Source organism: Somniosus microcephalus, chromosome 7 (genome assembly GCF_052327205.1).
Source record: "Somniosus microcephalus isolate GS21.2 chromosome 7, FLI_Smic_1.0, whole genome shotgun sequence".
Classification (NCBI taxonomy): domain Eukaryota; kingdom Metazoa; phylum Chordata; class Chondrichthyes; order Squaliformes; family Somniosidae; genus Somniosus; species Somniosus microcephalus.
The window spans coordinates 260383171-260396174 of record NC_140993.1 but is presented as its reverse complement, the minus strand read 5'-3'; the positions used below and the strand labels follow the sequence as shown (position 1 = coordinate 260396174).

At 47.5% G+C, this 13004-nt stretch overlaps 1 protein-coding gene across 2 annotated transcripts in view; it reads left to right on the top strand.

Moving 5' to 3' along the window:
- The first annotated feature begins 7317 nt into the window (after nucleotides 1-7317).
- LOC147115260 (cytosolic non-specific dipeptidase-like) overlaps nucleotides 7318-13004 on the top strand; it is a 51691-nt gene continuing 46004 nt past the window's right edge. The window contains exons 1-2 of one of the 2 annotated variants that reach the window (XM_085993657.1): nucleotides 7318-7489; nucleotides 12761-12868. In XM_085993657.1, coding sequence (XP_085849783.1) covers nucleotides 7487-7489; nucleotides 12761-12868 — 111 coding nt within the window. In that variant the 5' untranslated portion in view covers nucleotides 7318-7486. The remainder of the gene's footprint in view (nucleotides 7490-12760; nucleotides 12869-13004) is intronic. The other variant, XM_085993658.1, reaches the window with a different exon arrangement.

Genomic DNA, 13004 nt, shown 5'->3' with positions numbered 1-13004 from the left:
GGTGGAAGTGAAGGTCACGGTGGCTCTGAACTTCTATGCAAGCGGCTCCTTCCAAGCCGCTGCTGGGGACATTGCTAACATATCCCAGTTCGCCGTGCATTGCTGCATCCGCCAGGTGACCAATGCCCTTTTCAGAAGGAGACACCAATTCATCTCCTTCCCCATGACCCTGGAGAAGCAGCAGCAGCGTGCAGTGGGATTTGCAAGAATAGCGGGCTTCCCCATGGTGCAGGGCGCCATTGACTGCACGCATGTGGCTTTGCGGGCACCTATCGACAATGCCGAGGATTACCGCAACCAGAAGGGCTACCATTCCCTCAATGTACAGCTGGTGTGTGACCACAGGCAGCGCATCCTAGCTGTCAATGCCCGCTTTCCAGGCAGCAGCCACGATGCATTTATCCTGCGACAGACTACTGTGGCTGACATGTTCCAGGCACAGCCTCCCCCAAGAGGATGGCTTATCGGGGACAAAGGCTATCCTTTGTGTACCTGGCTCATGACCCCGCTCCGCGCGCCCAGGACCCCTGCTGAGGAGGCATACAATGAAAGCCATCAAGCCACTAGGAACATCATAGAACAAACGATTGGCGTCCTCAAGCAACAGTTCCGCTGCCTGGATCGTTCCGGCGGATCTCTGCAGTATTCGCCGGAGAGAGTCTCCCAGGTCGTGGTCGTTTGCTGCATGCTGCACAACCTGGCTATCCGCAGGACTCAGGCACTGCCACCTCATGCTGGAGCACCACCTCAGGAGGAGGAGCAGGAGGAGCATGAGGAGGAGGAGGAGGAGTACCAGCCCAGGAGGGAGGCACAAGGTCCAAGGGCCGCCCGTCGGCGGCTTATTGAACGTCACTTCTAGGCCCCCTGTCAGGGAATGGCTTGTGGCAATGAAGGGACCTGAATGCAGCCACTCCGCAAGCCCTCAGCCGGTTAAGGCAACAACCACTTCAAACATCAAACATGGACAAGCTGAATAAATAAAATGCTTTATTGAACAAACTCAGGGCCCTTCCCACATGAAACCCAAAAACAGACAACACCCCCAAAAAACAGTCACACATATGACTCACTCCCACAACCTGGGCAGGAATAACAAAACATTTCCACAAAAATGGCCTTCATCCTCGGCCTTACAAAAACAACCATCCCCATAAACAAAACAACCATCCCCATATAAAAACAACCATCCCCATATAAAAACACATTTGCCCACACCCTCTACTTTGTGGCCCGCGAGGGCGATTCCTTGTCCAGCCTTTTGCGGCCCCTGGCCGCCCTGCTGCTCCTCCTCAAAGTGTGCCCAGTGGCTGCTGCAAGGCTGGGGGAAGGCTCCTGAGGGGCACATGGCGTGACGGCAGATGCCCTTGGGGGTCGGCCTGGACGAGCTCTGGCCCTCGAGGGGCCGGCTGGTGACTGCTGCAGCTGTGGCTGGGCAGCAGCAGTCTCTCCAGCAGCTCGTCGCAGCTCCACTGAGGGAGTGGCAGTGGCGGCTGCAGGAATGGGGGCAAGCTGGCTGATGGCAGGCGCTCGCTGCTCGCCTGAGACACTGGCACTCGCCCGGGCCAGCACTGCAGCATGCGCAGCAATCTGCTGAAGGCCAGACCGCTGTGCTGCTGCAGCGCGGCGGGTGCCCTGGCGATGCCTGGCTGACACAGCGAGTGTGGCAGCAGTGAGTGCCCGTACTGCCCTGGTCTGTGCCCGCATCAGACCAGCCAGTGACTGCACGGCACCACTGATCACCTGGCCACTCGCTGCGTGAGCTGCCCCGAATTCCGCCCAACTCGCTGCCTGTGCTGCCCCGAATTCAGCCCGACTCGCGGCCTGTGCTGCCCCGAATTCGGCCCAACTTGCGGTGTGTGCTGCTTCGAATTGCTCGAAACTCCTGGCCTGTGAGGCGCCGAAATCGGCCACACTATGAGCCAGGGACTCGATGGCCTCAGGCAACCGTGCCACAACCCCCATGAACTCGGTGTGCCGGCGATCCGAGTCCACGGACATTTGATCGAGGAGGCGCACCTCCTTGGCGAGGACCGTCTCCGGACTGGAGGCCGGACTCTCCCTCTGGGGAGAAGGCCGCCGAGCTGCCCGACCCTTCCCGCGTTGCTGGATGCCACTGGGCCCAGCAACTACACTCCCCTGCGACCCTTCCCCCCTCTGGGAAGAAGGCCGCCGAACTGCCCGACCCTTCCCGCGTTGCTGCACGCCACTGGGCACAGGAGCTACACTCCCCTCCGACACTTCCCCCTGGCTCTCCTCCAGGGAAGACGTGTCCCCTCCATTGGCATCCCCTGGCGCGGCTGAGGGTTCCTCTGATGGGCCGCCTTCCTCTTCCTCTTCCTCCTCCTCCTCCTCCTCTTCCGAGGGGCTGTCACTGGCAGCTTCAGGGACCTCCTCCTCACCATCTGAAAGCAGGAAGGCACAAGAGTAGCTTTAGAGTGAGGAGAGGGCGTCAGCGAGGGAGGCATGAGTGGTGGCATTCAGCGCATTGGTCGGACAGTGGCAAAGGATGTAGATCTGAAGCGCAAGTGGGACGAGAGAGGTCCAAAAGGTGATGTCCTTACCATTGGTGCCCAGAACAGGGTCGGCATCTCCAGATGCAACGGGGCCAATCACCCGGGCACCCATGAGGCTACCCATGCGCTCTTCCAGGTCACTGAGCTGCTGGATCTGGGGACGGCCTCCCCCGGTCACAGTCCGGCTCTTCTGATTGTGTGCCAGCTTGGCCTGCAAGAGAAAGGACGGCCTCTAAGTACAGTGTGGTGCCCTGATCTTGTGTGCACTGCCTCCCATGGTCGAATAGCTTGGCCAGTGTGGTGCCCTGATCTTGTGTGCACTGCCTCCCATGGTCGAATAGCTTGGCCAGTGTGGTGCCCTGATCTTGTGTGCACTGCCTCCCATGGTCGAATAGCTTGGCCAGTGTGTAAAGTGCAGAATGTGCAATTGATGTTCATGCCAGTCCCATAGCTGCTGGATGAGGGCTGGCCATTAGGGCTTTTAGGTCCCTTTGCCCATAATGTGAGGTGCACATGCAAGGATGAGGAGGACACTGGAAAGGGGACTCACCCTGACAATCCTTGTGAGGTCATTGAACTTTTTCCGGCATTGGACAGCGTTCCTGGGGACCTCGCTGTTGGATGTGACCCTGTGGGCGACCTCCCTCCAGGCTTTCCTGTAGACGCTGGTGGCAGGCTTCTTGCCACTGTCCGGGAACAAGAGTTTGCGTCTCCTCTCCAAAGCCCTAACCAGCACCCTCAAATCATGGCCAGTGAAGCGCTGCGCTCGTTCACGGGCCTTCTGCATCTTTCCCGGCACTATTTCTGTTCAGCAGCAGTGTTTAGGCCTAGCTGGAGGGCTGCAGTGTCCAGGGCGTGGCAGCAGACGAACTCGACCCTTCCCCCTTTAAGAGCTGGCCGGCGCCAGTGTGTCTGCTGTCAATCAAGAAATGACCGCACCTGCGCTGCGCCCGGCCTCGGCGGTTTAGCTCAGCACTGCCGGCTTTGCGCCTAAAGATAGTTGTGTAACGCCAGTTTTAGCGCTCGAGCAAACTCTTAGGGCGAAGCTACTGAATATCGGCGAAGTGGCCTCGACTTTGCGCCAGGCGCAAACTTTAGCGGCCGCCCGACTTTTCCGCCCCAAAAGTGGCTATACTGAATATCTAGGCCACTATGTCCACTGGTTCCCCTTTATCCACCCTATATGTTACTTCCTCAAAGAACTCCAGCAAATTTGTCAAACATGACTTCCCCTTCATAAAACCATGCTGACTTTGTCCTATTAAATTATGATTATCCAAATGTCCTGTTACTGTCTCCTTAATAATGGACTCCAAAATTTTACCTACCACAGATGTTAGGTTAACCGGTCTATAGTTTCCAGCCTTCTGTCTACTGCCCTTTTTAAATAAGGGTGTTACATTAGCAGTTTTCCAGTCTGCCGGGACCTTTGCTGAGTCCAGGGAGTTTTGGAAAATTATTACCAATGCATCCACAATCCCTACTGCCACTTCCCTCAAGACCCTAGGATGCAAGCCATCAGGTCCAGGGGATTTATCCGCCTTGAGTCCCATTATTTTACCGAGTACCACTTCCTTAGTGATTTTGATCGTGTTTAGCTCCTCCCCCCCATAGCCCCCTGTTTGTCCAGTGTTGGGATATTCTTAGTGTCCTCTACTGTAAAGACTGATACAAAATATTCATTCAGTGTTTTTGCCATCTCCATATTTCCCACCATTAATTTCCCGGTCTCATCCTCTAAGGGACCAACATTAACTTTAGCCACCCTTTTTCTTTTTATATAACTATAAAAACTCTTACTATCTGTTTTTATATTTTTTGCTAATTTACTTTCATAATCTATCTTCCCTTAATCAATTTTTTTGTTATTTTTTGCTGTCTTTTAAAGTTTTCCCAATCCTCTATCCTCCCACTAGATTTGGCTACCTTATATGCCCTTGTTTTTAGTCGAATACTATCCTTAATTTCTTTACTTAGCCACGGATGGCTGTCTTTTCTTTTACACCCTTTTCTTCTCAGTGGAATATATATTTTTTGGAAGTTGTAAAATAACTCCTTAAATGTACACCACTGATCATGTATCGTCTTACCCTTTAATCTATTTTCCCAATCCACTCTACTCAATTCCGCTCTCATACCTTCATAGTCTCCTTTATTCAAGCTTAGCACGCTTGTTTGAGATCCAACCTTCTCACCCTCTAATTGAATATGGAATTCAACCATGTTATGGTCACTCATTCCAAGGGGATCCTTTACTAGGACATTTTAAATTAATCCTGTCTCGTTACACAGGACCAGATCTAAGGTTGCTTGCCCCCTGGTCGGTTCAGTTACATACTGCTCAAGAAACCCATCCCTAATACACTCAATGAACTCATCCTCAAGGCAGCCCTGCCAAATTTGATTTGTCCGAATTAATATGATAGTTAAAATCCCCCATAATTATAGATGTTCCCTTATTACAAGCCTCAACTATTTCCTGATTGATACTCTGTCCAACAGAGTTGCAACTGTTCGGAGGCCTATAGACTACGCCCACTAGTGTTTTTTTCCCCCTTATTATTCCTTACCTCCACCCAAACTGTTTCATTATCCTGATCTTTTGACCCAATATCATTTCTCTGTATTACAGTGATTCCTTCCTTTATTAACATAGCCACCCCACCTCCCCTTCCTTCCTGCCTGTCCTTCCTGATCATTAAATAACCTGGTATGTTTAATTCCCAGGCATTGTCACCCTGCAGCCATGTTACTGTAATGGCCACAAGATCATACCCATGGCTGCATTATGATTTTCCAAATGCCCTGCTACTGCTTCCTTAATGAAGGACTCCAGCAATTTCCCAACGACAGATGTTAGGCTAACTGTTCTATAGTTTCCTGCTTTCTGTCTCCCTCCTTTCTTAAATAGGGGTGTTACATTTGCGGTTTTCCAATCCGCTGGGACCTCTCCAGAGTCCAGGAAATTTTGGTATATTGCAACTATCTTTGCAGCCACTTCTTTTAAGACCCTGGGATGCAGGCCATCTGGTCCAGGGGACTTGTCATCTTTTAGTCCCATTATTTTACCAAGTACCTTTTCCTTAGTGATAGTGGTTGTCTTCAGTTCCCCCCTCCCTGTGGCCTCTTGATTATCCATTATTGGAATGTTGTTCGTGTCTTCTACTGTGAAGACAGATACAAAATATTTGTTCAGACTCCCCAAAGCCTTTCCACCACCTTCGGCAGCACCTCCCAAACCCCCGACCTCTACCACCTAGAAGGACAAGGGCAGCAGGCGCATGGGAACACCATGACCTCTAAGTTCCCCTCCAAGTTACACACCATCCTGACTTGGAAATATATCGGCGTTTCTTCATCGTTGCTGGGTCAAAATCCTGGAACTCCCTCCTTAACAGCACTGTGGGAGTACTTTCACCAGACGGACTGCAGCGGTTCAAGGAGGCGGCTCACCGCCACCTTCTCGAGGGCAATTAGAGAGGGGCAATAAATGCCAGCCTTGGCAGTGATGCCCACATCCCAGGAATGAATTTTAAAAAATCCTGGGGCAACATAATAGGGATGAAGACTTGGCAAAATGTGTCTCTGACCATTTTTCCTGACCTTTCTGCCTAGGGAAAGGGTGTTCCCCAGAGGCAAAGGTCAGGAAAATCAGTCCTGTGATCTTACCGAAACACAACAGATGCAGAACTTACAATGATATAGATAGATTTCTGCTATCTGCCTTTTATCTTAATTGACTGGCCTAGTTGGTGGCTACTATTATTTACCCCATCCACAGAGATGCAAAACTGATGATATAATCTGAATAATTTCAGTGGTATGTGAACTCTTATACAATTTAAAATCTCAGTAACAAACAATCCTAATGTCCCTTCCCATCGGGAGTTAGTTATTAAAGATTGCGAGGAAGATAGTGAAACAGGAAATGAAGTCACAAAAAGAAGTCAATAATTGTATCCATGATCAAATACAAAGGAAAGTGTTGCAGTTTGAAGCGGGGAGAAGCCATGGAAGCAGGATGTAAGATCAGTCTCCCAGATTGCTAACACCCGGTCTATCTCTGCTGGAAGAGGGTGTTTTATCTGCATCTGCGTGTAGCACAGGGCATCCTGGACGCAGTATCCAGGGAAGGAGAAAGAATTTGACCTGATTAAAACACAACGTGCACTTTATTCCCCAACACGAGTATTTTCCAGGCACAACTGACCCCATGAGGATAGCATCAGCCTCGCTTGATTGGGTGGCAACATCACTGAGGCTGGAAAAGGAAGCTGAATATAATGTTGATGCCGAATTAAACGTACAAAGCAGTGCGACAATCTGCAGCAATACCACTGTGTTTATCATCTTGTTTTTTTTTTAAAAACCTGTTACGCAATATGAAAGCATTTTTTTTGTTGCATGTGGGTTCAGTTAGTTCTGTGGCATCCGGTGACACCAGCTGGAAATCGCACGTAACTTCATGCTTTGTGAAATTACATTTCTGGCTATTTAAAGGAGCAGAGTCTTCATGGTAAAAGTATTTTAGCAAACTTGTTTTCATTTGTTGACATGCGCTGGATGCGATGGAGAAACTGACATCAAAGCATAAAGCTGCATCACACACAAGAATTGAGACAATATGACTGACTCCTCTCTCTCTCTCTGCAAATAAAATGCATTTTGCAAAATCCTTTTCTTGATCATGCCCACCACCCCCCCCCTCACTTTAATCACATTTCCCATACAAAGCCTTCCTCTGTGTGTGTGTTTTTTTGGCAAGGTCCTGACTGTTTAGTATGAGACTATAATTGGCAGCAAAAGTTTGAACGCTCATTTGATTCAGGCCAGCTGTGAGAGTCGTCTCGTCTTCAAGTGTTCAAAGCATGAAGTAAAAAGAGGTCCAAATGTAACTGAGAGTAGCAGATTTTGTTAAAGACAGAGCTTGAGATCAAGCTTGATTGAGTCTGCTAATAATTTAGCCTGTGATCATGGTAAGTCTACTTCTAATATTGCACAAAGTACATTTTTATCAGTCTACAGTGATGCATTTATAGAATTTGCCTGCTTACTAATATTCAATTTCCCTGAAGTTGCCATTCCATTTACCTTAGAATGCTCAGAGAGTAATGTAAACGCAATCTGTCCTGTAGTAACCTAACGGAATACTTTCTGTGCTATTTCGCTGCACCATACTCCTGAGTTAGAAATATTAGCCCACTGCACTTTATGAAATGTGCATTTTTACCAAATGACTAACTTATGTAAGTTCAATTTCTTTGCTTCTATAATCTGCAACTCTGCAAGTTGCTGGGAGATTGTAATGTTTGTTTGACTGTGTTCTTTATTATTACAAATCTTTTTCATCTTTCTTGCTTTCTGACACTGTTAATGGAAACATTCTCAGTGGGATAAGGATTGACTGATTTATATTTCGAATGCAAGGTACACAGTCATGGCAGCACAGCTCGGCCCTGTGGCATGCTCCTCCTGCACTATGTGGGAAATCAGGGACACTTCCTGTGTCCCTGATGACCATGTGTGTGGGAAGTGTATCCAGCTGCAGCTACTGGTACTGGCAGACTGCATTGCGGCGCTGGAGCTGCAAATGGATACATACTGGAGCATTTGCGATGCTGAGGACATCGTGGATAGCATGTTTGATCAGTTGGTCACACCGCAGGTAAAGGCTGCACAGGCAGGAAGGGAATGGGTGACTGCCAGGCAGAGCAGTAAGCGCAGGCAGGTAGTGCAGGGGTCCCCTGTGGCCATCCCCCTCTCAAACAGATATACCGCTTTGGATATTGTTGAGGGAGATGGCTTATCGGGGGAAGACAGCAGCAGCCAACTTCCTGGCACCGTGGGTGGTTCTGCTGCACAGGACGGGAGGAAAAAGAGTGGGAGAGCTATAGTAATAGGGGATTCTATTGTAAGGGGAATAGATAGGCGTTTCTGCAGCCGCAAACGAGACTCCAGGATGGTATGTTGCCTCCCTGGTGCAAGGGTCAAGGATGTCTCGGAGCGGCTGCAGAGCATTTTGGAGGGGGAGGGTGAACAGCCAGTTGTCGTGGTGCATATAGGTACCAACGATATAGGTAAAAACCGGGATGAGGTCCTAAAAGCTGAATATAGGGAGTTAGGAGGTAAATTTAAAAAAAGGACCTCAAAGGTAGTAATCTCAGGATTGCTGCCAGTGCCACGTGCTAGTCAGTAGAAATAGAAGGATATTTCAGATGAATACGTGGCTAGAGGAATGGTGCAAGGAGGAGAGATTCAAATTCCTGGGATATTGGAACTGGTTCTGGGGGAGGTGGGACTAGTACAAACTGGATGGTTTGCATCTGGGCGGGACCGGGACCGATGTCCTAGGAGGAGTGTTTGCTAGTGCTGTTGGGGAGGGTTTAAACTAAAACGGCAGGGGGTTGGGAACTTGTGCAGGGAGACAGGAAAGGGAAGCAAGGATAGAAACAAAAGACAGGAAGGAGAAAAACAAAAGTGGCAGTCAGAGAAATCAAGGGTGTAAATCAAAAATGGCCACAGTAAATAATAATTCTAAAACGTCTAAGAGTGTTAAAAAACAAGCCTGAAGGCTTTGTGTCTTAATGCGAGGAGCATTCGTAATAAGGTGATGAATTAGCTGTGCAAATAGATGTAAATGGATATGATATAATTGGGATTACGGAGACATGGCTGTGAATTCAAGGGTGACCAAGGCTGGGAATTCAACATCCAGGGGTATTCAATATTCAGGAAAGACAGGCAAAAAGAAAAAGGAGGTGGGGTAGCATTGCTGGTTAAAGAGGAGATTAACACAATAGTAAGGAAGGATATTCGCTCTGATGAGGTGGAATCTGTATGGGTAGAGCTGAGAAATACCAAGGGGCAGAAAACGTTAGTGGGAGTCCATTATAAAAGATATAATAGCAGAGCACTTGGAAAACAGTGACAGGATCGGACAAAGTCAACATGGATTTACAAAAGGTAAATCATGCTTGACTAATCTACTGGAATTTTTTGAGGATGTAACTGGTAGAATAGATAAGGGAGAACCAGTGGATGTGGTGTATTTGGACTTTCAGAAGGCTTTTGATAAGGTCCCGCATAAGAGATTAGCGTGCAAAGTTAAAGCACATGAGATTGGGGGTAAGGTACTGACTTGGATACAGAACTGGTTGGCAGACAGGAAGCAAAGAGTTGGAATAAACGAGTCTTTTTCCGAGTGGCAGGCAGTGACTAGTGGGGTACCGCAGGGATCGGTGCTAGGACCCTAGTTATTCACAATATATATTAATGATCTAGACGAGGGAACTAGATGTAATATCTCCAAGTTTGCAGATGACACAAAGCTAGGTGGGTGTGTGTGCTGTGAGGAGGATGCAGAGAAACACCAGTATGATTTGGACAGGTTGGGTGATTGGGCAGATGCATGGCAGATGCAGTATAAAGTGGATAAATGCGAGGTTATCCACTTTGGTGGCAAAAACAGGAAGGCAGATTATTATCTGAACGGCAATAGATTGGGAAAAGGGGAAGTGCAATGAGACCTGGGTGTCCTTGTGCACCAGTCACTGAAGGTAAGCATGCAGGTGCAGCAGGCAGTTTAGAAGGCAAATGGTATGTTGGTCTTCATAGCGAGAGGATTCGAGTACAGCAGTAAGGATGTCTTGCTGCAGTTGTACAGGGCCTTGGTGAGACCACACCTTGAGTATTGTGTGCAGTTTTGGTCACCTTATCTGAGGAAGGATGTTCTTGCCATGGAGAGAGTGCAGCGAAGATTCACCAGACTGATACCTGGGATGGCAAGAATGATGTATGAGGAGAGATTGGGTTGATTAGGCTTATATTCGCTGGAGTTTAGAAGAATGAGAGGGGATCTCATTGAAACTTATAAAATTCTAACAGGACTAGACAGACTAGATGCAGGAAGGATGTTCCCGATGGCAGGGGAGTCCAGAACCTGGGGGGGGGTCACAGTCTAAGGATAAGGGGTAAGCCATTTAGGACTGAGATGAGGAGGAATTTCTTCACCCAGAGAGTGGTGAACCTGTGGAATTCTCTACCACAGAAGGCAGTAGAGGCCAATACATTAAATATATTCAAGAAGGAGTTGGATATATTTCTTAAGGCTAAAGGGATCAAGGGATATGGGGAGAAAGCAGGGACAGGGTACTGAATTTGGATGATCAGCCATGATCGCATTGAATGGCGGAGCAGGCTCAAGGGGCCGAATGGCCTATTCCTGCTCCTATCTTCTATGTTTCTATGTTTCTATTAGTGTGCCTTTACTATAAGTTTACATCAAATTTTACATTGGGTAAAAATATAAGTACAGAGTTTATTCTTTTTGCTGTTGGTAGAATTGCATTTCTTTGGGTGGGACTCCATTTCATAAAATCTTCCAGCTATTAATTTTTTTTATTAACTTCTATTAATAGTGCAATATAAGCCAGAGAAAATGTACAGTCATTGACTTGTACTGCTTTATAACTATATAATTTTTTTTTACGGAGCCGTCCCACACAAAATTGTTTTTAGATCATTTAAACAACATTGAAAATAAAACGTTAAACAATAACAAATCTGAAATATGTGAGATATTTATTACATCGAATGTACAGGCCATTCGGCTCAACTGGCTCATGCTGGTGTCTATGCTCCACACGAGCCTCCTCCCACCCCTACTTCATCTCACTCCATCAGCATATTCTTCTACTCCTTTCTCCCTCATGTACTTATTTAGCCTCCTCTTACTTGGGCCAGAACTTCGGGTCCCCATGGGTGAGTACGCGCTGGGTACTCACCCGTAGGCCCAATGGAAGTGCCGGTTTCGTGCATGCACTGCGCGGGAAACTGGAACTTCCGTTCCCTTAAAGGAAGGGGTTCACAGGTTGAACGCGTGCGCCGGAGAGGCAGCGCGTGCGCCTGGAACTTCCGTTTTTTTCCCAGGTTTTTCCGGGAGGGTAAGTCTCCAGCAGCTACACTTATAAAAAGCAGTCGCAAGGCTTGCTTTTAACAAGGTAAGTGGTGAATTAAGTAAAATTAAAACATTTTTTCCACAGGTTTATTATTTTTTAAATACTTTAAAGAAAGGTAAGTTTATTTTTAGCCCCGTTAGAAACTGTAATTAATTTTTTCAAAAATTTAAATTATTGTTTAAAATAGTTATTTTATGTAATTTATAGTTATTTTAAAAATGTGATTTTTTTTTAATTTATTGAAGTTTTAGTTATGTTTTGGGGCTGAATTGTATTCATAGATTTGACAGGTCTTCCTGTCAAATCTATGAATAGAGATTCCCTGCTACCATTGGCTCTCCATGGCCCACGTGATCCCAGGGGACGCTTCGAACTAACTGCGCCCCTGGGATACGCAAGCACTGCGCGCCGGCAGTTGGAGTAGTCCCAGGATCGGAATCCCACGGGGGCCCACAGCTCAACGGCCGGCGCGGTAGGTAAGTGCAGGTCGGAGGCTTGCACCCGCGGGAAGCCCCCGACCCGAATTTCTGGGCCATTGTGTGTTGTTGCTTGCGTTACTGAAGCACAGCATTGTTAAACACTTATTATTACAGGATACGATAGCAAAAATACTGCGGATGCTCGAAATCCGAAATAACAACAGAAAACGCTGGGAAAAACTCAGCAGGCCAGGCAGCATCTGTGGAGAGAGAAACAGAGTTAACGTTTCAGGTCGGGGACCCTTCTTCAGAACTGAGGGGAAAAAAATGCAGGAAATGAAACAGATTAAAAGGCCAGTTTGGGGGGCTGGGAAATGGGGGAGGGGGTGAAAGAACAAAGGGGAAGGTCTGTGAGAGGTGAAGAGACATTAAGAGATATTCAAGATGGGACGAGGTGGTAATAGGACAGGCAAAGAGACAAAAGGTGGCTCGAGATGAAGTGTGAAATGTGTTGGCAGAATGAAAGACAGCAACTACGTGGGAGAGAAAAAAAGGAAAAGGCACAAACCAAAGGTGTGGATAAAAAATATATAAAAATATAATCAGGGCCGAGGTTATGATCTGAAATTGTTGAACTCGATATTGAGTCCGGAAGGCTGTAAAGTGCCTAATTACAGGATGTCTTCTCTTATTTTCTAGTCAAACCAATACTAATAACTAGCCTTCTATTTAAGCTCCCTTCTAGTTTATTTTATTAGCCACGTTGAAATCCATACCATTTCTGAGAATGGAGACAAAAAAGTGCTCGTGTACAAAAGTCATTCTAGGTTCCCCAATGCATTCTAATTCTCCCGTGCACTCTTCTTTACAGCTCACGCTCGCTGCTTTCAGTTTGTTTTTTCTCCTTACGACGCAAGCATCTTCTCCACTGGATCAGGTGTTCCAGTATATTGATGATCATCAGGATGACTATGTCCAGGTAAGGTCTGCACACAGAAATGGTTGTCAGAATTGGGATAGTATGGGTTAGCTTACTGGTCTTTCGGTGCCCGGGTTCTTCAGGGTTGAATCTAGCCCAGGCTGGTCGGATGAAGAATCTGTCGGCTGCAAGGGAT